The 27,823-nt window shown below is 37.7% G+C and overlaps 1 protein-coding gene across 4 annotated transcripts in view; it reads right to left on the bottom strand.

Annotated features, from left to right (window-relative positions):
- Positions 1–27,823, bottom strand: part of STAG1 (stromal antigen 1) — a 405,253-nt gene that overhangs the window by 121,764 nt on the left and 255,666 nt on the right. For all 4 annotated transcript variants that reach the window (XM_032265673.1, XM_032265683.1, XM_032265691.1 and 1 more), the window contains 4 exons: positions 26,786–26,884; positions 25,291–25,370; positions 20,572–20,679; positions 10,447–10,561 (listed from right to left, as the gene is read on the bottom strand). In XM_032265673.1, coding sequence (XP_032121564.1) covers positions 10,447–10,561; positions 20,572–20,679; positions 25,291–25,370; positions 26,786–26,884 — 402 coding nt within the window. The remainder of the gene's footprint in view (positions 1–10,446; positions 10,562–20,571; positions 20,680–25,290; positions 25,371–26,785; positions 26,885–27,823) is intronic.

The raw sequence follows: 27,823 nt of genomic DNA, 5'->3' as shown, positions 1-27,823 counted from the left end.
AGAAAAAAGAAAAATAAATTGTTTCAAAACTGTTGCTATTAACCCATGCCAAATTGAAGAGTTATTGTTTAATGGGCACAGTTTCAGTTTGAGAAGATTTGAAAAAGTTCTGGAGATGGATGGCAGTGATGACTGCACAGTAATATGAATGTCCTTAATGCCAATGAATTGTATACTTAACAAGGTAAATTTTGTTTTATATATTTTACAATATATATATCAGCTAAACATGCTTTTATGCTTGATTACGTGTATTTCTACAGAATAGACATATAAACATTTACAACTGTATATATTTGGCAGCTTCAATAAATATAAAATATCCCTCTTAATGCTTTTCCAATTTAATTCTGGATTATCTTGTATGATATTGCCCCCTCTGCTATCTTTATATAACCATTTATTAGTTATTTCAGACTTTACACAGCCTATTATTTATAAACTTCCTATGTTACTTTAAGAGGTGTTTGTAAATAGCATATAGCTATTTTTCATTTCTTTATTTCAATCCCAAATGATAGTCTGCATTTAATAAAGCATGTTACTGGGATAATTCATGCTGGAAATATTGCTGGCATTGTATTCTCTGTGCTCTATTTGCGATATTTTCTTGGTTACTTTATCTGTCCTTCATGCAGGGTTTTATTTTCTAACATTTTTCTATTACCAAAATCCTCAGCCTGTTTTTCACTTCTCTTTATTGAATTTGAGCATTATACTCCTACATTTAAAAAATAACTAATAGATATTTGTCTTAAACTTCAATGTCATATTTTTTAGGGTTTTTTTTTTTTCCAAATTTATTTGTTCACCAATGTTTCTTATACTCCTTTTTTCTCTTTTATTATATCCATTTTTCACTTTCCTAGAAAACATGTTCAAGTAATAATCTGGATATAGAGTCTATTAGGCAGTAATCTGACTGCCTCTCCTTTTAGTTCTTTCCCTTCATTGTTTCTTTTTTATTATATTATATCATATCATATCATATCATATCATATCATTTTAGAGACGGAGTCTCACTCTGTTGTCCAGGCTGGAGTGCAGTGGCATAATCTCGGCTCACTGCAACCTCTGCCTCCCGGGTTCAAAAGATTCTCCAGGCTCAGCTTTCCAAGTAGCTGGGATTATAGGCATGCACCACAACGCCTGGTTAATTTTTGTATTTTTAGTAGGGACAGGCTTCCAACCATGTTGGCCAGGTTGTCTTGAAATCCTGACTTCAAGTGATCCGCCTGCCTCGGCCTCCCAAATTGTTGGGATTACAGGCATGAGCCACTGTGCCTGGCCTTTCTTCATTGTTTCTGTTATCTTACAGAGGTCCTACTAAACAATATAATAAAATTTCTTAATCTGTACTGTACTTTAATTTCTCTTTCATACTTTTCTTTTTTTGAGATGGAGTCTAGCTCTGTTGCCGCAGTAGCACGGTCTCTGCTCACAGTCACCTCCTGCTTCCCAGGTTCAAGAGATTCTTCTGCCTCAGCCTCCTCAGTAGCTGGGACCACAGGTGCGTGCCATCATGCAGCCCTGCCAATTGTTTTTTATTTTTAGTAGAAACAGGTTTTTACTATGTTGGCCAGGCTGGTCTCAAACTCCTGACCTCAGGTGATCTGCCTACTTTGACCTCCCAAAGTGCTGGGATTACAGGCGCAAGTCAGCACACCTGGCCCATACTTTTCATTCTTTTCCTCTTTTGAATTGTTTTCTGGAAAAATCCCTTGGCTCTACAGCTAACCCTTGGTTGTATATATTCAGGCCATTTATTGATTTTCCTCCCTTTTATTTTTAGAAATCAAGTTTTTAATTTCTATGTATACTCTTCCTCTTTCATAAAAGCTTCTTTGTATACTGGGGTATTAATTAATCTTTTCATCAGTATGTTTTCTCCTTCCTGTCTCCTTTGGTTGTAAAGTAGAAAGAGGGAATCTACAACCAGGAGACTTTCCTCCTATTGTATAAATACTCAACTTATTTTTTGAATGGAAAAATTTCCAGTCCCTTCTAGTGGCCATAAATTATCTACAGCATTCACTACTTTGCTTCTCAGACCCATTATCCATATCCCAAATGCCCGGACCAGCAGTTCTGAAGTGATGAATAGGCTCAGCTAAAGGATAGCTACATAATTACTACTTAGAGGTTACTCTTTCACCAGTCTCTGCTGCTCTGATCTTTGGTGTATTTCACAGTTCCACCAGAAAAATATCAGTTAAAACAAAACAAACAAACCAAAAAACATTTCTGTGCACTATTCACACTAGCAAAGACATGGAATCAACCAAATGCCATCAATGACAGATTGGATAAAGACAATATGGGTGGGTGGGTGGGGGTGGGTGGGTGGGTGGGTGTGTGTGTGTGTGTGTGTGTGTGTGTGTGTGTGTGTGTGTATATATATATATATATCACCATGGAATGCTATGCAGCTACAAAATAAGAGTGAAATCAAGTCTTTTGCAGGAACATGGATGGAGCTGGTGGCTACCATCCTTAGGAAAATAACACAGGAACAGAAAACCAGATACCACATGTTCTCATTTATAAGTGGAAGCTAAATGATAAGAACTTATGAACACAAAGAAGGAAACAACAGACACTGAGGTCTACTTGAGAGTGGTGGGTAGGAGGAGGGAAAGGAGCAGAAAGATAGCTACTGGGTACTGGGCTTAATACCTGGGTGATAAAATAATCTGTACAACACTCTGTGACACATATTTACCTATATAACAAACCTCCATATTTGACCCTGAACCTAAAATAAAAGTTAAAAAAAAAAACCCAATAATTAGTCATAAAATAGAATTATAATACTATTCTGTTAAAAAAAGATTTTCTATTTTTGCCTCAGGTGGCTATCGGTTATAGAGCTAATAGAATTCATAGTCTTTTCCCATTTCCTCTGTTGCTTCCACAAATTCCTCACTGTTTTGGTGAACTGGTAATACCTCTTTCATCTTGATTACTTAGCCTGAGGGTTTTGGTGGAGGAGTTGACAGCGTAATTCAAGGCTTTAAGCAGTATAATTCCATTAGCATAAGTCAGCATTCATAAGAATGATTTTTCCATGTCTTGAACTAAGGCATATTAAAATTCAGTTTTTGAATGATGTCACTGTTCCTGTCAGAAACTTTGAGTTTGTGGTAGCTAATTTTAATGCAGATGTTGGCTTATTTAACAATTTACCAATTTTTCTGATTGCAAGGTGGTGGTACAGTAGGATGCATTCTGTTAACACCAACACCTAGTTTTCTAAAACTCAATATGTAAATCAGAAGGGAAAGATAATGCATTGGTCCATTTTCTAATAAGAGTTTCAAATTCACCATTATTACTAATAACAATCAGAGCAACAAGATCAGTTAGTGATTGGCTTGAGATAGCATTTATGATAGTCTTTCCATCTTAGGCATTTGTGCTAGCAATAAAACACTGGTCTCAAACTTCTACATGAACACCAGGTAAATCTGTGATTGAGGAAAAAAAATCTAACACGCTAGTAAGGGTAAAAGGCTACAATCACCTTTCAGACATTTTACATCAAAAATCTGTTAGCAGTGAAAGACAAAGCTATGAGAAAGGCTTTGAAGTCATTGATTAATGAGTACAAAAATACAGTTTGATAGGGTAGATCAGTATGGTGACTATAGTTTACAATAATCTACTGTATATTTCTAGATAATGAGAAGAGAATATTTCGAATGTTTCTAGCATGAAGACAAATATTTAAGGTGATGAATATCCCAATTTTCTTCGATTTTTATAAATTATATATTAAAGTATTAAATCATCACATGTACTCCAAAATTATGTAAATCTACTATGTACCAATAAAAAGGTAACTGAAAAAAAAAAAATCCCTGGCATTGAAATGGAAATGAAACACTAAAAAAAAAAAAAAATAAAATAGGTTGGGTGCAATGGCTCATGGCTATAATCTCAGCACTCTGGGAGGCCAAGGCAGGAGGATCATGAGGTCAGGAGATCACGGCCATCCTGGCTAACATGGTGAAACCCCATCTCTACTAAAAATACAAAATATTTGCCAATTTGCCACGTGTGGTGGTGAACGCATGTAGTCCCATGTACTCGGGAGGCTAGGGCAGGAGAATTGCTTGAACCCAGGAGGTGGAGGCTGCAGTGAGTCGAGATTGCATCACTACACTCCAACCTGAGCGAAAGAGTGAGACTCCGTCGCAAAAAGAAAAAAAAGTTGTCTAAAAACTATTTTTGGTGTCATAATTCTACAAAAATAATGCAAAAAATGTAAAAATCAGGTAGCTGGCAAGCGATATTTGTACTCTTAAAATTTAGATGAATACAAAAGGTAACTCTGTAATGAATAAAGATCCATTGTATAGGTTAGGCACAGTGGTTCACGCCTGTAATCCTAGCGCTTTAGGAGGCCAAGACGGGTGAATCACCTGAGGTCAGGAGTTCAAGACCACCCTGGACAACATGGCAAAACCTCATCTCTACTAAAAATACAAAAATTAGCTGGGAGTGTTGGCAGGCACGGTAATCCCAGCAACTCAGGAAGCTGAGGTAGGAGGATGGCTTGAACCTGGGAGGTGGAGGTTGCACTGAGTCAAGATCATGCCATTGCACTCTAGCCTTAATAACAAGAGCAAAACTCGGACACACACACACACACACACACACACACACACACACACAAAATCCACTGCACAGCAAAATAAAAGCGTATTAAATTTTATTTAAAAATTATATATAGCATAAATATATTAAAATTATATATAAAACAATGTTTACATTTACATGGATTTTTACTATGCTACCCTGCTGGATGTGAAGTGTATAAAATAAATTTTTTTCCAGGCTTTCTTCTAAGTTTGTATATAAGATAAACTAATCTCATTTTCCTGGTGACTTTTGTTTTTTTAGATATATTCTGAACCATCTTTGATTGACTTCAATGTTACCCCTAATATTATACATCAAGTTTTCTTTGCCTGTTAACTTCTCTGTCAGATAAATACATTAAAGGGATTCACTGTATAAAGAAACCTTATAGTGATTCCTTTTATGACAAATCATTTGCAATAAAAATAATCACCTCAAGTTATTAAGCTTAAAATTTCTGAACACAACCTACATTGGGTAATTACCTCTGCTGAAATAGAGCCGGTCATGGGTGAGTCTTAAAAAATGTTAAAAACAAACTAACAAAAACAAAAAGAAACCTTATCATTTATGCCCTAGAAATAAGCACTCTATGGGAAATTTCTTTTTTTCTTTTTTTTTTTTGAAGTGAAGTTTTGCTCTTGCTGCCCACGGTAATGTGCAATGGTGAAATCTCAGTTCACTGCAACCTCTGCCTTCCAGGTTCAAGCAATTCTCCTGCCTCCACCTCCCAAGTAGCTGGGATTACAGGTGTGCAGCACTGGTTAATTTTGTATTTAGAGTAGAGATGGGGTTTCGCCATGTTGGCCAGGCTGGTCTCGAACTCCTGACCTTAGGTAATCCACCTGTCTCGGCCTCCCAAGGTGCTGGGATTACAGGCATGAGCCATCGTGCGTGGCTTCTTTGGGAAATTTGTTAGATGTACCAATAATATAGCTGTCAATTTTTCTGTCTTAAATGACTGTCACAATTAGCCTCATCATTCCATATGCCCATACGAAGGGTGACCATATTGCCATAATATCCATAAACGTTCTGGATTATTCTTGTTGTTTTGAAATATTTACTAATAGCATCCTGTTCCTCCGAAAAGCAAAAAATTCTGGAAAAATCCGTACTTATCACACTTACGTAAAACTTATCCAACTATTTGGCATGCATCTAAAATACAAGGTATTTCGTCACCTGATATCAATGACTGCCACAGGTGGAAATATCTTTAAAAATCACCTTTTGTTACCAAAAGAAAATTACTGACCTGTTAAGACAGATCTCTTAATCTCATTTTACCTGCACTGTAAACTGCTTTCAATTCAACATTTTATAATTCTGTTAAAAATGTTACTACTCCACATTCCAGTAAAAAAATAATAATAATAATCAGTTCAGTTAATCCAAGGTAAATGTCTGTGTAGTGGTTTGTTCTCATGCTGCTAATAAAGACATATCCGAGACTGGGAAATTTATAAAGGAAAGAGGTTTAATGGACTCACACTTCCACATGACTGGAGAGGCCTCACAATCATGGCAGAATGAAGGAAGAGCAAAGGGATGTCTTACATGGCGTCATGCAAGACAGTGTATGTATAGGGGAACTCACATTTATAAAACTATCAGATCTCATAAGACTTATTTACTACCATGAGAATGGTATAAGAAAAACTGCCGCCATGAATCAATTATCTCCAACTGGCTTCGCCCTTGACATGTGGGGATTATTACAATTCAAGGTGAGATTTGAGTGGGGACAGGGCCAAACCATATCAGTCTGTAACTTATCTATAAAATACTCCTTCGGCTGGGCACAGTGGCTCATGCCTGTAATCCCAGCACTTTGGGAGGCTGAGGTGGGCAGATCATTTGAGGTCAGAAGTTTAAGACAAGCCTGGTCAACACGGCGGAAATCCCATCTCTACTAAATATACAAAAATTAGCCGGGCATGGTGGCGTATGCTTGTAATCCCAGTTACTTCTCAGGAGGCTGAGACAGGAGAATGGCTTGAACCCAAGAGGTGGAGGCTGCAGTGAGCCAAGATTGCACACTGCACTCCAGCAAGGAAGACTCCTACTTTATTCTTTCCTTGTTTTTTTTTTGAGATGCAGTCTCACTCTGTCACCCAGGCTAGAGTGCAGGGGCGCGATCTTGGCTCACTACAACCTCAGCCTCCCAGGCTCAAGCAATACTTCTGCCTCAGCCTCCTGTGCAGCTGGTACTACAGGCATGTATCACCATGCCCAGCTAATTTTTTAATTGTAGTAGAGACAGGGTTTCACCATATTGGCCAGGCTTGTCTTGAACTCCTGACCTCAGGTGATCCACCCACCTTGGCCTCCCAAAGTGCTGGGATTATTGGCGTGAGCCACTGTGCCAGTCCCTACTTTATGAACTTCTAAATCCTCTTTTGAATCAATATTTCACAAGTCTATTACTAAAATTTTACCAATTTAAGTGTGTTAACATTAAAATGAAGAGAAATTCAGAGTAGAACACAATTTGAATACTATCATACTATAAGAATATGGCTTCAAGCATTCATCCTAGGTGTATACTAGTATAAAAAGAGAGATTTTTTTTTTTCTTTGAGATTTTCACAAAGAATATTTCTTGCAAAACACAGGAGACCATAAAGGTCAATATAAGCACCATGAATCATTAGAACTAACCAGAAACCCTTCAATACTACTTGCAGTTGCTTTTGTAGCTGTCAAGAATGCAATACAGGGCCAGGCATGGTGGCTCACGCCTGTAACCCCAGCACTTTGGAAGGCTGAGGCAGGTGGGTCACTTGAGGGTAGGAGTTTGAGACCTGCCTAACCAACATGGTAAAACCCCGTCTCTACTAAAAATACAAAAATTAGCCAGGTGTGGTGGGGCACACTTGTAGTCCCAGCTACTTGGGAGGCTAAGGTATGAGACTCACTTGAATCTAGGAGACAGAGGTTGCAGTGAGGTGAGATGATGCCACTGCACTCCAGCCTGGATGACAGAGCAAGACTCTGTCTCAAAAAAAAAAAAAAAAAAAAAAGATGAGAAAAAAGAGAATGCAGTACAGGAAAACTGGCAAATATATTCTAATGCTGTTGTAACACTTTAGCAAATGGTAGTAAACACAGGAATATAGTAAGAGGATCTGAACATGGAGTAGTTAAGAAACATTACAAATTATTTCTTTAAATAAAAGATAAAGGCCAGGTGCAGTGGCTCATGTGTGTAATCCCAGCACTTCGGGAGGCCGATCACCTGAGGTCGGGAGTTCGAGACCAGCCTGACCAACATGCAGAAACCCCATCTCTACTAAAAATACAAAATTAGCTGGGCTTGGTGATGCATGCCTGTAATCCCAGCTACTCCGGACGCTGAGGCAGGAGAATTGCTTGAACCTGGGAGGCAGAGGTTGTGGTGAGTCGAGATTGGGCCCTTGCACTCCAGTCTGGGCAACAAGAGAAAAGCTCTATCTCAAAAAAAAAAAAAAAAAAAAAAAAGGTAAAAACTTGCCTAAAACTAAGTACTCACGCCTTTTAATAACTAGAAAGAAAAGTCCTTGAGCTTTCAAAGATAAAAAAAAATTTCCTTTAATTAATAATCAGTTAATGAAGATCATCATATTCCTTAATCTTTTCAGTAGATATCTCATACTTATCAATTTCTGAAACTATTATGTTGCTTTTTATTGTTGTTGTTGTTGTTAGAGACAGGGTCTTGCACAGGCTAATGTGCAAATGGTGCGATCATAGCTCACTGCAGCCTGTGCAACTCCTGGGTTCAACGGATCCTCTAAACTTAGCCTCTCAAGTAGCCACCATGCCTGGCTACTTTTTATTCCATTCCTCTAAAACCTAAGGGAGATAAGAGTGTAAGTTGAAATGGTCTAGTACACATGTGATATTTACTGGGTATTCAGTGTTTTACTCAAAAATTCACATATGCATTTTATTCTAAAATATATCCACACTTGCTTGTTAAGAAAGTAAGGCTTCAAATTATTACTATGCAAAGCGTGATCCTTGGACCAGTAGCATAGCATTATCTTAGAGACTGTTAGAAATGCAGAATCTCAGGCTCCATTCTAGAGCTACTGAATCAGAATCGGCATTTAAACAAGACCTTCAGTAATCTGTATACACATTTAAATCACTATTAAACACATTCTTTACTCAAATTCAACTCTCTAGTTTCGTTTCTGACTTTTTCTCTATTCATTGGTAACTCTCTTAAAAAAAAAAATGGCAGAAACTCCTTTACCACATTCTACTGTTTTGTCCTAACACCCTTCATTCCACCGAGTTCTTCAATTTTAGTTTTCATACAGGCTACCTGTTTGTGTCTCTCTTCCTAATTCCTCCGAAGTTCCCCTCTTACTCTCAAACTTGAGCTTCTTCTTCACTGACATTTTAGCACAAACCAAAAACACTTTTTAACAATAAAATTGAGATTTTAGGTTTCTTTCTAGCTTTCTAGATGGCTTTACTTCTGTTGCAACTCTATTTTCTGTTTATTTATTTTAATTTTTTTTTTTTTTTTTGAGACAGAATCTGGCTCTGTGGCCAAAGGTGGAGTGCAGTGGTGCACTCTCGGCTCAATGCATGCAACCTCTGCCTCCCCGGTTCAAGAGATTCTCGTGCCTCAGCCTCTTAAGTAGCTGTGATTAGAGGTGTGTACCACGATGCCCAGCTAATTTTTTTTGTATTTTTAGTAGAGATGTGGTTTTGCTATATTAGCAGGCTGGTCTCAAACTCCTGGCCTAAAGTGATCTGAACACCTCGGCCTCCCACAGGGCTGGGATTACAAGAGTGAGCCACTGTACCTGGTCTGCAACTCTACTGTCAATCATTGCTAAACCAAGAAGTTAAGTTATTCAGGAGCTTTTTAGGTTTAATTTACTGTATTCCCCAATGACATGGCAGCAGTAGAAAATACAGATTAAAATATCCAAAACAAAACCCCACACCATTTTGGTGGAAAAACTGTGAAAACAGAGTCTGACATGTAAGTGTTAATTACACAACTGTTTAAGTAATAACTGAATATAGAACATGGAAATATTTCTACAAGGTTTGTGCAACTATCAATTAAAATATGAATTCATATTTTTCTTTCTCCTTACTAAATAATTTTCAAACAAGATAAAACTAGTGGTATTAACAGTCTGACAATTTTCACAAACTGTATAATGTAATGTAAAAGCTACAGGCATAAAAACAAAAGGCAAAAATAAAAAAAAAAAAAACAGGTATGCAGGCCAGGCACAGAGGCTCACGCCTGCAAACCTAGCACTTTGGAAGGCTGAGACAGGCAGATCACCTGAGGTCTAGAGTTCAAGCCCAGCTGGCCAACATGGTAAAACCTTGTTTCTACCAAAAATACAAAAATTAGCCGGGCATGGTGGTGGGCGCCTGTAGTCCTGTAGCTACTCGGGAGGCTGAGGCAGGACAATCCCTTGAACCCGGGAGAAAAAGGTTGCAGTGAGCCAAGATTGCACCACTGCACTCCAGCCTTGGCGAAAGTGAGACCCTGTCTAAGAAAAAAAAGAAAAAAAAAAAAGGTATGAAGTTCTGCAATACTGTAAAAGTTTAACAATTGCCAGTCTGTATTCAGTGTGGATCCACACCTATATAAATGTTCAGAACTTTTCCACAAACGGTAAAGGACTGATTCTATAATCATGCAATTCGTGGAGGCAACTTTATGGGAAACAGACTTATTTTTATTTGATTGAAAAAAATAAAATGAATGAAGCGACAATTTTATTTAACATGTAATATCATTAAAAGAAATAAGGAGTTATCGGAAACATTTTTTACCTCACTTTCAAGAAAGAACAGAACCAGCATCCTAATGAGGTTTCCATTTGGGCTGTTTCTTCCCCTCCTCTTTGCTAATGCTTCTTCTGCTTGTGGGTCATGCCTGCTAAATAGCCTGGAAATAAATAACAGGGCATTACAAAGTTACATGAATATGAACTTTAGTCTTCCCTCACCACACATTTCAGTTCAGTGTTTAACCAAAAAAAAGAAGAAAAAAAAAAAGAAAGAATATCAGAGATCAGATTATCAGATTATTGACCTCAATAGAAATATGTAACTGATGTCACTATAGGTCAGCAAATGGTGGCACTTGAACAATATCATACAGGTTAAACTATATATAAGCTGTAAAGGGAAACTTTTACTGACAAATAATCAATGTTCAAATGTGTATGAAAATGATAAGCACTGCTATAATCCTGTATGATTGATACTCAAGTATGTAATTTTAAACTGAGTTCTATTTTCTTTTTTCTTGGGAAGAAGTCTCGCTCTGTCTCCCAGGCTGGAGTGCAGTGATGCGATCTTGGCTCACTGCAACCTCCGCCTCCTGGATCAAGCAATTCTCGTGCCTTAGCCTTCCAAGTAGCTGAAATTATAGATGCGTGCCACCATGCTGGGCTAATTTTTGTATTTTTAGTAGAGATGAGGTTTCACCATGTTGACCAGGCTGGTCTCGCCTGCCTGAGCCTCTGAGTGCTATTTTCTTAAACACTGATTCCACACTCATGTAATTATAACATATAATCAAATGTTTCAGCGATAATTACAAAAATTCACGCTTTTAATCATGATTGCCTCTTGAATTCTTTTATGCTTCTGCCTTATTATCTAGAAACATTATCCATGAACCCAGTACTTTCCAGTAAAATGACATTATTGGTAAATTTAAAAAAAATCATCTACTTACAAAATATCTGAAATATTGCAGAAAATGATTTGAAATTTTTAATTTGTTTAGATTTATTGTAACAAAACTTAAAACTTGCTAAAGGTACCTTATTTCAAGGCATTGCTCTAGGTAAAAGCGTTATTAGGAGGGAACAGTGACAAAATTCCTGTTCTCATGGGAGCTCTCAACGTAGTGAATAAACAGTAGACAAATATATACTGTTGCTGGTTATAAAGAAAAATTTAAAAAAGATTTATGTATATAGCATGTACTGGTTTATACATAAAAGTCAGAGTAGGCCTCTCAAATGAGAGGCAAAATAACTGAATAAAATGAGAATAATTTCATGTGATATTAAAAGAAACCAATCTCTAGCAGAAAATGACTACAGAGAAGCTGAGGTTTTTAAGGGAATGGGGAGAAAGGCATATTAGGAGACTAGAGAACCTACCTTGAAGCTATATCTGTATAGCTATCATTTAAGAGAAGGTTCTGTTTTATGTGTGACTTTCAGAGGAGTGGTAAATGGAAAATATGAATATTAATGATAATGGAAATATACTTATTCATTTATTTATTTTTTGGGAGAGTCTCACTCCGTCGCCCAGGCTGGAGCGCAGTTGCACGGTCTCAGCTCACTGCAACCTCCACCTCCCAGGTTCAAGTGATTCTCTTGTCTCAGTCTGAAGTAGCTGGGATTACAGGTGTGCATCACCATGCCCGGCTAATTTATTATATTTTCAGTTGAGATGGGGTTTCACCATATTGGCCAGGCTGCTCTCAAACTCCTGACCTCAAGTGGTCCACCTGCCTCAGCCTCCCAAAGTGCTGGGATTACATATATGAGCCACCACGCCCAGGTTGTATCAATTTAAATAACTGCAGTTAGTACATATAAATATGAGGTACTGAGGAATTTGCTTAAATTTTGAGTATTAAAATGTAGAATTTTGTATGATTTATTAAAATATTCATTTCAGACAGGTCTTACTGCTTTTTGGATGATTGGTTAATACTGTGGATAGCTTATGACTGGACTACCAGACACTAAGTGTGTGTACCTGTGTAGAGTTACGTATCTTTGAAAGCTGATCATAAAACTCCTGGCGATACTCTACGAATTATTTAAGATGTTTTTAAGTCACCATATTAAATGCTGGAAGAATGATAAAAGAGATCATTAATCAAGTCATCAAACTGTAAATTTCTCCAGGACAGGGGCCTAAAATACATTTATGGAGTGAACTTCTGTTTGCATAAGAATTGGCCTAATTTTCACAAAGAAACAAAAACCAATGGAGGCTTATCCTTCTTAATTTCTGTGGAAGATATTCTGATAAAATTTTATTTTGGTGTTGTGGTATCAGCAAGATGATGGAACAGAAGATTGCCCAGCATCACTCCCCACACAAAAATACAACCAGAAACTATTCAAACATAAGAATACCAACCTCAGGCCGGGCGCGGTGGCTCACGCCTGTAATCCCAGCACTTTGGGAGGCCGAGGCGGGTGGATCACGAGGTCAAGAGATCGAGACCATCCTGGTCAACATGGTGAAACCCCGTCTCTACTAAAACTACAAAAAATTAGCTGGGCATGGTGGCGCGTGCCTGTAATCCCAGCTACTCAGGAGGCTGAGGCAGGAGAATTGCCTGAACCCAGGAGGCGGAGGTTGCGGTGAGCCGAGATCGCGCCATTGCACTCCAGCCTGGGTAACAGGAGCAAAACTCCGTCTCAAAAAAAAAAAAAAAAAGAAAAAATACCAACCTGAACATGCTAAAACTCTGAAGAGAAGCGGAGAAACCCCCTGGGCCCACAGAATCAAGAAACTATGATTAGTAAGAGAAACAGTCATTTCACACTGTGCCAACTGCCCCCTCCCTACAAGCCGGCAAAACACCACTCAAAGAGAATTTCCCCACACCCATGATTGCTGAGATAAGAGGAAACTGGAAGTGGAAAATCGCTCTCCTTGCTAGGCTGGGAATCGTCACAAGAAGCCCACTCCAGTTCCATCACATGGGAACCACTGGGAGTGCCAGGAGGCCTGAACCACCTGGGATAAACTGGGGAGAAAGAATAGAGTGCTGATAACAGCGACTGGCACACACAGAGCTTGGTGGTCACTGAGCACTTTGTTGGCAATGCCACGTTGAAGGGAGTGGCTGGTACGAAAGCACTACAAGGGGCACAATCCAAGGTAAGGATCAAATCCCTAGCTGGATTTTCCAGAAATCCCAGGTGACTGTATAAAATCTTTCCTTGGCTTAAAAACAACTAAGAGGCCGGGATTAAGTTGCAGTACTCTCTTAAATATTCCCCAGGCTGGGAAATAATGTAAGGACAGCAATATAGATCCAGAACAGTGTTTAAGCTCCAGTACTAAGAGTCTTCACCAGACAAAGAACAGAAGGACAGTGACTTGATTCCGGAACAGTGTTTAAATTCCGGAATTCACTGTAAGTCCTTGCCGGACCAAGAAAAAAACAAGAAGCCAGTGTTCAAATTCTGATACTAAGAAGTAAAGGTCTAATACTTCCAAAGAAAACCTGCAAAAAGTGGAAGAGGTAGCTATCTCCTCAAATACACATGCATCAACTTAAGTCCAGAAAGTATTACACTACCAAACAAAATCAGTAAAGCTCCAGCAATAGATCCAGAAGAGCTGAAGATTTATCAAATGTCTGACAGGTAATTCAGGTTAATCCTCTTAAAGAATTTTAAGGAATCACATACACGCAAAAAATCCAAATAGAAAACTAAATGAAATCTGGAAAACAAAATAAGAAACATGATGAATAAACAGAAACATTCTTTTTTTTTTTGAGACAGAGTCTTGCTATTTTGCCCAGGCTGGAGTGCAGTGGTGTGATCTTGACTCACTGAAACCTCCACCTCCTAGGTTCAAGGGATTCTTCTGCCTCAGCACGTGCCACCCCACCCAGCTAATTTTTGTATTTTTAGTAGAGATGGGGTTTCACCATGTTGGCCAGGCTGGTCTGGAACTCCTCAAAGAATCCACCCTCAATCTGCCCTCAAGCAATCCACCCACCTCGGTCTCCGAAAGTGTTGAAATAACGGGGGTAAGCCACCACACTCGGCCTATAGAAACAATTTTAAAAAATCAAATAGGAGGCTGGGCCTGGTGGCTCACACCTGTAATTCTAGCACTTTGGAAGGCCAAGGTGGGAGGATCACGAGGTCAGGAGATCCAGACTATCCTGGCTAACATGGTGAAGCCCCATCCCTACTAAAAACACAAAAAACTACCTGGGCGTGGTGGCATATGCCTGTAATCTCAGCTACTCAGGAGGCTGAGGGAGGAGAATCACTTGAACCTGGGAGGTGGAGGTTGCTGTGAGCTGAGATTGCACCACTGCACTCCAGTCTAGGTGACAGACAAACTCCATCTCAAAAAAATAAATACAATAAAAATCAAATAGGAATCGTAGAAATAAAGAATCTAATAACTGAAGTGAAAAACTCACTAGAAAGTGTCCGGTCTCCACATGCAAGCCTAATAATAAGAAATGCCAAAAGGAGTTCTTCAATTTGAAAGAAATGAATGCTAAGTATAACAAGAAAACTTCAAGGTATAAAACTCATTGGTAAAAGTAAGAAAACTAAAAGAAATTCAGAGTACTCTAATACTATAAATGTGGTAAGTAAATGATTTTTATCTTAAGGATGAAGACTACAAGATAAAACTATTAAAAATAACAACTGGGGGCTGGGCGCGGTGGCTGATGCCTATAATCCGAGCACTTTGAGAGGCCGAGGCAGGTGGAATATGAGGTCAAGAGATTGAGACCATCCTGGTCAACATGGTGAAACCCCGTCTCCACTAAAAATACAAAAATTAGCTGGGCATGGTGGTGCACGCCTGTAGTCCCAGCTACTTGGTAGGCTAAGGCAGGAGAATTGCTTGAACTTAGAAGGCGGAGGTTGCAGTGAGCCGAGATCGTGCCATTGCACTCCAGCCTGGGTAACAAGGGCGAAGCTCTGTCTCAAAAAAATAAAAAATAAAAAAATAACAACTGGGGACAAGTATGATGACTCACAACTGTAATCTCAGCACTCTGGGAGGCCGAGATGGGTGGATCAATTGAGCTCAGGAGATCCGAGACCAGCTGAGCAACATGGTAAAACCCTGTCTCTACAAAAACAAACAAACAAACAAAAAAACCGAAAAACAAACAACTGCAACAACTGCTAAGATATAAGCAAAAATCTTTAAATGTAAACAGAAACATCAAAAAGCCCAAACATCAGAGGCAAGTGGTGTTAAGGCGTAGTTTATTTATGATCTTTTGCAATCAAGGTTAAGTCATTACGAGTTTAAAATAACCTGTATTATTTTCTTGAGTTTTTTTTTTTTTTGAGACTCTGTTCTCACTCAGCCACCTAGGATGGAGTGCAGTGGTGCAATCTCAGCTCACTGCAGCCTCTACCTCCTAAGTTCAAGCAATTCTCCTGCCTCAGGCACCCAACTAGCTGGAATTTACAGGCTCCTGCCATCCCGCCTGGCTAATTTTTGTATTTTTAGCAGAGACAGGCTTTCACCATGTTGACCAGACTGGTCTTGAACTCCTGGCCTCAAGTGATCCGCCCGCCTTGGCTTTCCAAAGTGCCTGCAATTACAGGTGTGAGCCACCATGCCCTACCTAAAATAACCTATTTTAACTACAAGATAGTTTTTGCAAGGCTTAGGGTAATCACAAAGCAATGTCTATAATAAATACGCCAGAAATAAACAGCACAAAATCAAAACTTATTACTAGATAACCAACAGGAGGACAGTGAGAGAGATTAAAAAAATCAATGGGATCTACAAAACAACCAGAAAATAAGCAAAATGGCAATAGTAAACACATACCCATCAATAATAATACTGAAGGTAAATGGATTAAATTATCAAATTGAAAGACATATAAAGTGGCTGAATAGACTAAAAAAAATGGCCAAACTAGTAGGAATGGCTGTATTTGTTCGCAAATAAAACAGACTCTAAGTAAAGAACGATTAAAAAAATGCAAAGAATACAATTTTACAATGATAAAAGAGTCAATATTAACAAGAGGATATAACAATTGTAAATACTTTTACACTCAATATTGAACCTCCCAAATATATTAAAAAATTAATAGACATAAAGGGAGAGAGTAACAGCAATACAATAAAAATAAGGGACTTCAGTCCAAATTTCAGCAATGGGAAGATCATCCAGATAGAAAATGAACCAATGTTTCCAAAGAAATACTGGAGTTAAAGTGCATTCTAAACTAAATGGACCTAACAGACATTTACAGAACATTCAGTCCAACACTGGCAAAATACTAATTTTTCTAGTAACAAATGAAACATTCTCCAGGACAGGCTATAAGGTTACAAAAGAAGTCAACAGATTTCAAACTACTGAATGCATACTGAGTAATTTTTTTAACCACAATGGAAAAAAACTAAAAGTCAATTACAGAAGGAAGGGAAACTGTAGAAGTTCATGTAAATTAGACAACATGCTCCTGAATAACAAAAGGGTCAATTAAGAAATTTTAGAATTTTGTGAGAGGAAAAAAAAATAGAAACACAACATACTAAAACCTATGAAGTACAACCAAAGGAGCTCTAAAATAAAGTTTATAAAAACAATTATCTGTATCAAAAAAGTAGCAAGACTTCAAACAGACAACAATAATGAAACACATCAAGGAACCAGAAGAGAGGGAAAAAAAAAAAAAGCCTTGGGAGGCCTAGGGAGGCAGATCATTTGAGGTCAGCAGTTCGAGGCCAGACTGACCAACATGGTGAATTCCTGCCTCTACTAAAAATATAAAAATCAGCCAGGCATGGTGTCATGTATCTGTAATCCCAGCTACTGGGGAGGCTGAAGGCAAGAGAACTGCTTGAACCAGGAAGTCAAGAGGTTGCAGTGAGCCAAGATTGCGCCACTGCACACTCCAGCCTGGGTGACAGAGTGAGACTCTGTCTCAGAAAACAAAAACCAAACCCAAACTCAGCGGACGAAAAGGAATAATAAAGACCATAGGATAAATAAATGAAATTAAGACTAAATATGAAAGACCAATGAAACTACAACTGGTTTTTTTAAAAAATAAAATGGACAAATCTTTAGCTAAACTAAAAACAAAAGAATACCTAAATAAAATCAGAGACAGAAAAAGAGACACTACAATAGTTACAATAGAAATACAACAAAATGTAAAACCTAAAAGAAATTGAATAAATTCTAGGAAATATACAACCTATCACAAATGAACCATAAAGAAACAGAAAACCGGCCATGTTTGGTGGCTCACACCTGTAATCCTAGCACTTTGGGAGGCCAAGGCAGGTGGATCACCTGAGGTCAGGAGTTCAAGACCAGTCCGGCCAACATGGTGGAACCCTGTCTTTACTAAAAATACAAAACTTAGCAGAGCGTGGTGGTGGGTGCCTGTAGACCCAGCTACTTGGGAGGCTAAGGCAGGAGAATTGCTTGAAACCGGGAGGCAGAGGTTACATTGAGCTGAGACCGTGCCATTGCACTCCAGCCAGGGCAACAACAGCAAAATTCCATCTTAAAAAAAAAAAAAAAAAAAAAAAAAAAGGAAATAAAAAACTTGAACAAACCAATAACAATATTGAAGCAGTAATAAGAAGATGTCTACAAACAAACAAAAAGTCCAGGACCTGCTGGCTTCAGTGCAGAATTCTACCAAGCATTTAAAGAAGAACTAACACCAATTCTGCTAAATTATTCCAGAAAATTGAAGGGCACACCTCCAAGCTCATCCTACAATGCCAGCATCACCCCAATGCCAAAACTGAACAAAGACAAAATAACATCAAAAAAACCCACTATTAAATAACATCCCTAGAGAGCATGAATGCAAAAATTCTACACAATAACTCACAAATCCAATTTGACAGCTTATCAAAAAGATAATACACCATAATCAAGCAGGATTTATATAAGGGACACAAAGTTTAACCACATTCATTACCAGTAAATGTGATACATCATATAAACAGAATGAAAGAGAAAACTCATGTGGCCCTCTCAATACACAGAGAAAAAGCATGTGCAAAAACTCAACATCCTTCATGATCAAAACACTTAAACCAGCAAAGATGAAACACATCTCAAATAACAAAGTCCATATATGACAAACCCACAACTACAATCATATTAAATGGGAAAAAGTTTAAAGCCTTTCCTATTTGAACTCAAGACCAGAAAGACAACTTTTACTACTTTTATATAACATAGTACTGAAAATCCTAGTCAGAGCAATTAGGCAAGAAAAAGAAATAAAAGGCATTGAAATTCTGTAGAGTAGAATACAAAATCAACATAAAAATCAGCAGCATTTTTATACAGCAAAAGTGAACAATCTGAAAAAGAAATCAAGAAAGCAATCCCATTTCCAATAGCTACAAAGAAACAAAAAAACACTAAACCCTAGTAATAAATTTAACCAAAGATCTCTACGAACTATAAAACACAGATGAAAAACATTGAAGAGAATATTAAAACAACAAAAAAAAAGATACCTCATACTCTTGAATTGGTAGAATAAAGACTGTTTAAAATGTCCATACTACCCAAAATGACATTCAGATTCTGTGCAATCCCTGTATCAAGGCATTTTTTATAGAAATAGAAAAAAAAGTCATGCCTGAACACCTTGACTTTCTTCCTCCTTTCATTGCCAGCATGCACTTAGTAAGTAGCTCGTTTCTTTCTTAAGAGATTTTTTTTACGTGCAAATAACTTTTCTCACTTTGAGAGGTACAAATGAGTAGATAACAATTTGTTACTCTAGCACTGAAGTGCAGATACTGTATAGAGGGCCAGGCCTGCTCATTATCAAAGTTAGTCATTGACACACAGCAACTGCCTAGTCCATAATTTTTATTTATCCTTCAGCATAATAAGAAATTGGCATACATAATAAACTTTTATATTCACCTATATTATTGGAAGCTAGTAATTTAAATCGATAAACAACAAAACACAAAACAAAGCAAAGATACATACATATAACCAAGAATAGGCTTATATTTTAAAAATGAATTAATCAGCTGGGTACAGTGGCTCATGCCTATAATCCCAACACTTTGGGAGACTGAGGTAAGAGAATTGCTTGAGGCCAGGATTTCAAGACCAGCCTGAGCAAGATAGTAAGACCACATCTCTAAGGGGGAAAAAATATATATATACACACACATATATATATATATGTATTTTAAAGAATGAATCTACTAATTATAGAACATAAAACATATGCAGTAAATCACAATAAAAAATGTATTTCCTAAGTGTTTATATGCATATACTCTCACTAGTTTTACGCTTTATCAAAAAATAAATAAGGTTTAAAAAAATTAAACTGCAACTAATATATATAACTTTCAGAATTAGTATGAATTATTGATTAAAATAATCCTCATCATGGCCAAGTACAGTGGCTCACACCTGTAATCCCAGCACTTTGGGAGGCTGAGGTGGGCGGATCACCTGAGGTTGGGAGTTCAAGGCCAGCCTGACCAACATGGAGAAAATCTGTCTCTAATAAAAATATAAAATTAGCCGGGCATGGTGGTGCATGTCTGTAATCCCAGCTACCTGGGAGGCTGAAGCAGGACAATCCCCTGAACCTGGAGGCAGCGGGTGCAGTGAGCTGAGATTGCGCCATTGCATTCCAGCCTAGGCAACAACAGAAAACCCAGTCTCCATCTATCTATCTATCTATCCATCCATCCATCCATCCACCCATCCATCCATCCTCATCACAGTGGAGAGAATGAAAAAAATTAAAACTTTGAAGGCATTTTGAAGGTGATACTGCTTCACATTTAGATTACAAATGTTGAGAAAATAAGATCTCAAAATTTTAAAGAAAAAAATAGAACACTAGTGTGATGAATTATCAATTACTTGAGGAGCTTTTACAGATTTCATGCACTCCTCCAATCTCCACTCACATCTAGCTGAGAATCATCCTGTCAGATTTCAGAAAAAAGGAGAACATCACAAGTGACAGCATCCTCAAGGATGTGATTCATAAAGTATACATAGGCTTAAGAGTGTTATAGTCCCCCCCAGAGTATGAGATGGACATGTTTAGCACTGTGTTCAGTCACTGTTACTCTCTTTTACAAACTCTAAAACAACAACAAAACAACATATAAAAGTGGAATCTCTTTTCAAAGATAATTAGCTCACTTTTTGTGAAGGAATTCTCCAGCTGCCACAGCTACAGGGCGATGTGCCGAGTACACCAAGTGGTAAACATTTTCACAGTCTTCATTGGAAAGAGCTTCTTCACTTCCACTAAAAAATACAGAAAGTAACATCTGATCCAAAGCAAATGTTTATTTTCTGTTCTACTTTTATTTAAATTTTGTAAAGTTCATTATAAAGTTGAAGGTTTTTGTCTCATCTTTTATCTTACTTTGAAAGTAATATTCCCTCATTGAGTATAAAAGACAATAATAATATAAAATTCAGAAAATACAGATGAAACAAGAAGAAAATAAAATGCCCACAATTCTTCTACAGCTTATTTTTATTTTTTTGAGACAGGGTCTCACTCTGTCGCCCAGGTGGTGTACAACAGTGCCATCTCAGTTCACTGCAACCTCCACTTCCTGGGTTCAAGCAATTCTCCTGCTGTAGCCATCCAAGTAGCTGGGATTACAGGTGCCTGCTATCATGTCCAACTAAGTTTTTGTATTTTTAGTATAGACAGGGTTTCACCATGTTGGCTAGCCTGCTATTGAACCCCCGACCTCTGGTGGTCCACCTGCATCATCCTTCCAAAGTGCTGGGATTACAGGTGTGAGCCACCATGCCTGGCCTTCTTCTATAGCTTAAAATCTGAGGGCTGGGAAAGGTGGCTCATGCCTGTAATCCCAGCACTTTTGGTGGCTAAGGAGGGCAGATCACCTGAGGTAAAAGTTCGAGACCAGGCTGGCTAACATGGTAAAACTCCATTTCTACTAAAAATACAAAAATCAGTCAGGCGTGGTGATGCACACTGGTAGTCTCAGCTACTTGGGAGGCAGGGCAGGAGAACTGCTTGAACCTGGGAGGCAGAGGTTGCAGTGAGTCGAGACCGTGCTACTGCACTCCAGCCTGGGCAACTGAGCCAGACTCTGTCTCCAAACAAAAACAAAACAAAACAAAAAAAAAACCTAATACATCTAGATAGAACAAAAACATACTTCCAAATAACCTATAATTAAACTGGAAACCACAAAGATAATCAAAGGTTTCACAGACACTTGTTTATTATTAAATGTGTATTAAAATACTACATGTCTAAATTTTTAGAACATAAAGGAATAAAGGTATATTTATTACCTTAGATATAGTTATCAGAAAACAAAAAACAAATGAGCAATAAGAAACTGGTTTTTTACAAACAGTAAGATGGACAAACCTGATGTGACTTATGAAGGATAAGACAATATGAATAAAATAGAGGATGAGAAGAATTAAGAAAGGATATGAGTTCTGGGAAGTAATAAGATCATGAACTATAAAATAAATTATAAAGCTACGATATCGCATATTTTTAAAACTTTGTAAAAAAGTCAACATTAACACAAAAGAATTAAAATTTAATTAATTATCTTTTTTTTTTGAGATAGAGTCACACCCTTTTGCAGAGACTGAAGTACAGTGGCACTATCTTGGTTCACTGCAACCTCTTCGTCTCCTGGGTTCAAGCGATTCTCCTGCCTCGCTCTCGCAAGTAGCTGGGATTACAGGCGTGAGCCACCGTGCTTTAGCTAATAAAAGTTAATTGAGATTGTTAATCATGGAAGAAATAGAAATGTTTCAGACCTCTCACACAAAAGAAACTGAAAACTGGCTGGGTGGAGTGGCTCGCACCTGTAATCCCAGAACTTTAGGAGGCCGAGGCAGGCAGATCACTTGAGGTCAGGGGTTCGAGACCAGCCTGGCCAACATGGTAAACCCCCCATCTCTACTAAAAATACAAAAACTAGCCAGGTATGGTGGCACGTTACAGTAACCCCAGCTACTGGAAGGCTGAGGCATGAGAATCACTTGAATCTAGGAGGTAGAGGTTGCAGTGAGCTGAGATTGTGCCACTGCACTTTAGCCTGGGTGACATAGTGAGATTCTGTGTCTAACAACAACAACAAAAAGAAATTGAAAACTGACATAGCTTTAACAAGAGAATTCTCTCACAGTTTCAATAAAGAATTAATCTCTGTCATGGGACACTTCTTTCAGAAGAGGAAAAAAAAAAAAAAAAGGCAAGAAACCACTGATAGTATTTTACAGCTAGGCTCACTGGCTCATGCCTGTAATCCCAGCACTTTGGGAGGCTGAGGTGGGCAGGTCACTTCAGGTCAGGAGTTCAAGATCAGCCTGGCGAACGTGGCAAAACTCCAACTCTAATAAAATTTAAAAAATTAGCCGGGCGTGGTGGTGGGAGCCTGTAATCTCAGCTACTGGCAGTACAGGGGGCAGAAGAGATATGAGAATCGCTTGAACCTAGGAGGTGGAGGTTGCAGTGAACTGAGATCATGCCACTGCACCTCCAGCCTGGGTAACAAAGTAAGACTCTGTCTCAAAAAAAAAAAAAGTATTTTACAAAGAAAATACAAGAATACGACCTTGATTTTGAAGTTGGAAAAGAACAAGAAAAAAATTATATCAAATTTACTCATGAACACAAAGGTAAAATCCTAAGTAAGATATTAAATATAATACTGCATTTAAATAAAACAAAATATGTAATGTTAAAAAAATTTATTCTAGCAATGCAACAGCATTTACCATTAGACAAATCTATTAATTTAACTGAGGCACATTAATGAAAGAAAAACCCCAGAAAACTCAGAATGCAAAGGAACTTTTATCATATTAAAACCTATGACAGAAAACAAACAAACAAACAAACAAAACCTATGACAGAAACAAAGAACTTTAAATGACCACCTAGGAAAAGAACAGGAATAGCTATCAGTGACACTGTTACAGTGCTGAAGGTCCTGTCTATGCAGTTGTACAAGAGAATGAAACAAAAGTTACAGGTTATAAAAGGGAGAGACAGGTCAGGCACATGCCTGTAATCCTGGCACTTTGGGAGGCCCAGGGGGATGGATCACTTGAGGTCAGGGGTTCAAGACCAGTCAGGCCAACATGGTAAAACCTCATCTCTTCTAAAAATATAAAAATTATCAGGGCATGGTGGTATGCGCCTCCCAGCTACTCAGGAGCCTGAGGCAGGAGAATCGCTTGAACTAGGAGGTGGAGGTTGCAGTAAGCTGACATCATGCCACTGCACTCTAGCCTGGGTAACAAAGGGAGGCTCTGTTTCCAAAAAAAAAAAAAGGAAAAGGGAGAGATAAATATGAAATTGTTTCCACGTTATACAATAATCTACATAGTAAAACCAACAAAATCAACAAACTATGAGAATGCATTCTAGAACTCAGAATAAGAGTTCAAATACAGTCTACATATTATACAAACATAAAAATTAATTCTCTTCCTCAGCAACAACCCAGCAATAAATACTAATAATCTAACAAAAATAGCATAAAGTATTTCAGAATTAACCTACTAAATAATGTACAACCTCTATGAAAAAAATTAAACCCTCTAAGACCTAATGATATTTAGAAAAAGAAATCCAGCTGGGCATGGTACATGTCTCCAGTCCCAGCTACTTGTGAGGCTAAGAAAGGAGGATCGCCTTAGTTCAGGAGTTAGCAGTTTTAATGTGCCATGATCGCTGCAGTAATTCGATGTGGAAAAGAAAAAAAAAAAAAGAAAATTAAAAAAATATATAGTGCCATGATCACATCTGTTAATACAATTCAGCGTGGGCAATATAGTAAGAATCCTTCCCTTTAAAAAAGAAGAGAATTCCAGCATTTTCATGCATAGGTGATAAAACAAGGCAAAGAACTTTCTCCTAAATTTATCATAAAAGTCAATGGAGTTCTAATAATCAAAATTCCAATCAAAGTTTTTGAGGACTTGACAAGTATATTTTAAAAATTCTTATCAAACAAAAACAGCCACAAGAAGGTAAGTGGATTTTAAAAAGAAAGACAAAGAGGATATCACCTCACATTTATAACATATATTATAAAGCCAAAATAATAAAGACCATGGTATTAGAGCCGAAACGTAAAAGGATTTCAAACAACAGTAGATCCCTGCATAGATATTTAGTTGGTGATAGATGTACCATCACAAAGTAGGGAGAGGAGGATTTGTTATGACTTTGCTAGGATACACATTCTCTCACATAGATTCTTTCTAGTTTTTAGTCAAACCCGTACAAATACAGCTATAACACTACCATTTTCAAAACTATCATATTAGTGAGACAATTTAATTGCCTTATTTTTTTCTTCCTCTTCTGTATTATTCCAAAAAAGACCTATTTGGGAAACTATCCCTTTGAGGGTTCTTCCTTTTGCAGCCTTCTTTCTCTCTGAGTTATTTATTTACTTATTTATTTAACAGACAAGATCCTGCTATGTCACCTAGGCTGGAATGCAGTGGTTCCATTATGGCTCACTGCAGCTTTGACCTCCTGGGCTCAAGTGATCCTCCCAACCTTGGCCTCCCAAAATGCTGGGATTATAGGCAGAAGCAAACACACTGGGCCTGCTTTGTTTTCAATAGAAAGGTAAGTTACTTCACTGATATTTTCTCTAGGCTGCAGAAAATAATTTTTATGTGTAAGAAGTAAACAATAGGTAAAATAAAAACCAAAAATAGAAAAAAACATAAAACACTGTTTTAAATCTAACCTTAAAATGTAAAAGTAGGACCTAAAATGATAAATATATATGTAAGGGTTATATATAGATAGGACATTAAAAATCCTGGGGAAAAAGAATTAAAATACCATCAGATAAAGTTAAAATATTAACAGATATTACTTACTGAAGTATCAGAGTAACCAGTCGAATAGCTTCCACAGCAACATCATATTCTTTATCAAGTGTCATTGACACAATGCGATCCTGGAAAAAAAAAAAAAAAAAAAAAAAAAAAAGGCTGTAAAAAAAAAAAACTGGCCAGGCACGGTGGCTCATGCCTATAATCCCAGCACTTTGGGAGGCCACGGCAGGTGGATCACGAGGTCAGCCTGACCAACATGGTAAAACTCTGTCTCTACTAAAAACACAAAAATTAGCCGGACGAGGTGGTGCACACCTGTAATCCTAGCTACTCAGGAGGCTGAGGCAGGAGAATCGCTTGAACCAAGAGGTGCAAACTGCAATGAGTTGAGATCTCGCCATGCACTCCAGCCTGGTCGACAGAGCGAGACTCTGTCTTAAAAAAAAAAAAAAAAAAAAAATCAAACCAACTATGAACGGAAAATAAGCTGGGACAGACCTAATATAATGTATTCTGGGATATATAGGCAATACTAGTGACAGCTTTAATAAAAAGCTTTACTCTTGAAACTGCATTATTGCAGTCCTACTCACATAAAGGGGATGTTAGTATAAATGTCTGTAATTTAAAATCTTTCTCAACAATGGCTATTCCCTAAAACCAGTGTCAGGTAACCCTTAACTTACAAAATTAGTATCTTTATAAAAAGCTGTAAAGAGGCTAAGGGCCTTTTTGGCCTTAGCCCACCTGCACCCAGGTGAAAAAAAAAAAAGGCTGTAAAGAAAATTTCAAGCATTGAGCCTTCTTCCAAAGGCAATAAATAAGAACTCATGGTAACATCTTTTGTAAAGAGGAGAATCACTCATCTATTTCATATGGGTTTACTTAAAGAATATGTAGTAAAAGCAGGAGTCCCCATCCCTGGTCTGTAGCCTGTTAGGAACTGGGCCACACAGCAGCAGGTGAGTGGTGGGTGAGCAAGTGACCCATTGAAGTTTTTATCTGTATTTACAGATGTTCTCCATTATCCCATTACCGCGTGAGTGCCATCTCTTGTCAAATCAGCAGTGTCATTAGATTCTCAACAGGAACAATAGGAACATGAACTCTACTGTGAACTGTGCATGCAAGGGATCTACATGATGTGTTCCTTGGGAAAATCTAATGCCTGATGATCTGCTACTATGTCCCATGTCTCATCTAGGGGTGAAGAAAGATAATAATAGATCAGCTACAGGAAAACAAGTTCAGGGCTGCAATGATTCTACATTATGGTGAGTTGTATAATTGTTTTACAATGTAATAAAAAAATAAAGTGCCTGATAAATGCAACGCAACCTGAAACGATTCCCCTGATCCCCACCAAAGTCCATGGAAAAACTGTCTTCAATGAAACTGGTCCCCGGTGCCAAAAAGGTTGGAGACTGCTGTAGTAAAGAATATGAACTAAACACTTGTACTATAATATAATTTGCTAAACTAGCTATAAATAGCATTTGTAAAGAGAAAAATTAAGCTTATCATTCTTGATGCTTACCTTGAAACGGTTAGTGAATAGCTCCAACTTGGGGAATAATTCTCTATTGGTATATAGACTCTGTAGAGCTTTCAAACACTTCAGCCTGACTTCCCCTTGCTTCAGAAATACAAATAAAAACATAAGAGAAGCAGTCAATTCCATACTACAATTTTCAAGTCTATATAAAGACTAAAATAAAATTTAACCATTCAACTTACTACATATTGTAATTCAATATAAGATGTGACTGAGCAATTGTACAATCTGTGTTGCCCTTATATGTTAAAAAAAAATGCACCGAAAACACCTTAGTTACATGAAAGCTATGTCTATTTCAAATATTTATCAACTCTGACTCAATGTGCAGTATATCCCACATCATCCAGAGACACATAGAGAGAATTTTAAACCAATGATTAGTTTCTATCCCCTTAAAGAGCTATGTGTTATAACAATAGAAGTCCAAGTTCTGGAATCAGACACAACTAAATTTTAGTTCCACTTCTATATAATTTATTAGCTACATGCAAGATGTTAAGTACATTATTAATTACCCCGATACTCAGGTTTCTCATTTGTAAAATTATTATAGGGATTAAGTACAGAGATACGCTGGTAAAAATTTTAACAACCAGCTCTGAGGAATAGGTTCCGAATTGTTCTATTTGCAGATTTATTTAATGTAAATAGTGCCTTCATGTCCAATATTAAGCTGCCAATAAGATGTCAATGAATCCATTTATAAAGCGAGATGCATAATCACTCTTTTGCAAGCTGATTCAAGCCTGTACTAGCATACCATGAGACGTGCTTTGAGATGATGTGATACTTGTTGGTAAGTCACTAGCACACAAGAGAAAGCTAAAGTACCTGTGGCAGATGCTGCTGATGCCCTACACAGATCCCCTTTACTGGGCTAATTTTTCAGCGTCTGCTTGTGTTAACTGCCAACGGTTCAATATTTGTATCTTTCTCTGGAGAATGGACCACGGTTAACTAGAGCCACCTAGCACAAAGATCCCTAGGAGGTTTTATGATCCATCTTTCCTCTCCCAT

The sequence above is a fragment of the Sapajus apella genome, unplaced genomic scaffold (genome assembly GCF_009761245.1).
Source record: "Sapajus apella isolate SASKATOON/1434 unplaced genomic scaffold, GSC_monkey_1.0 scaffold4, whole genome shotgun sequence".
Taxonomy (NCBI): Eukaryota; Metazoa; Chordata; class Mammalia; order Primates; family Cebidae; genus Sapajus; species Sapajus apella.
The sequence above is the reverse complement of the archived record's forward strand: the minus strand, read 5'-3'. Positions and strand labels throughout refer to the sequence as shown.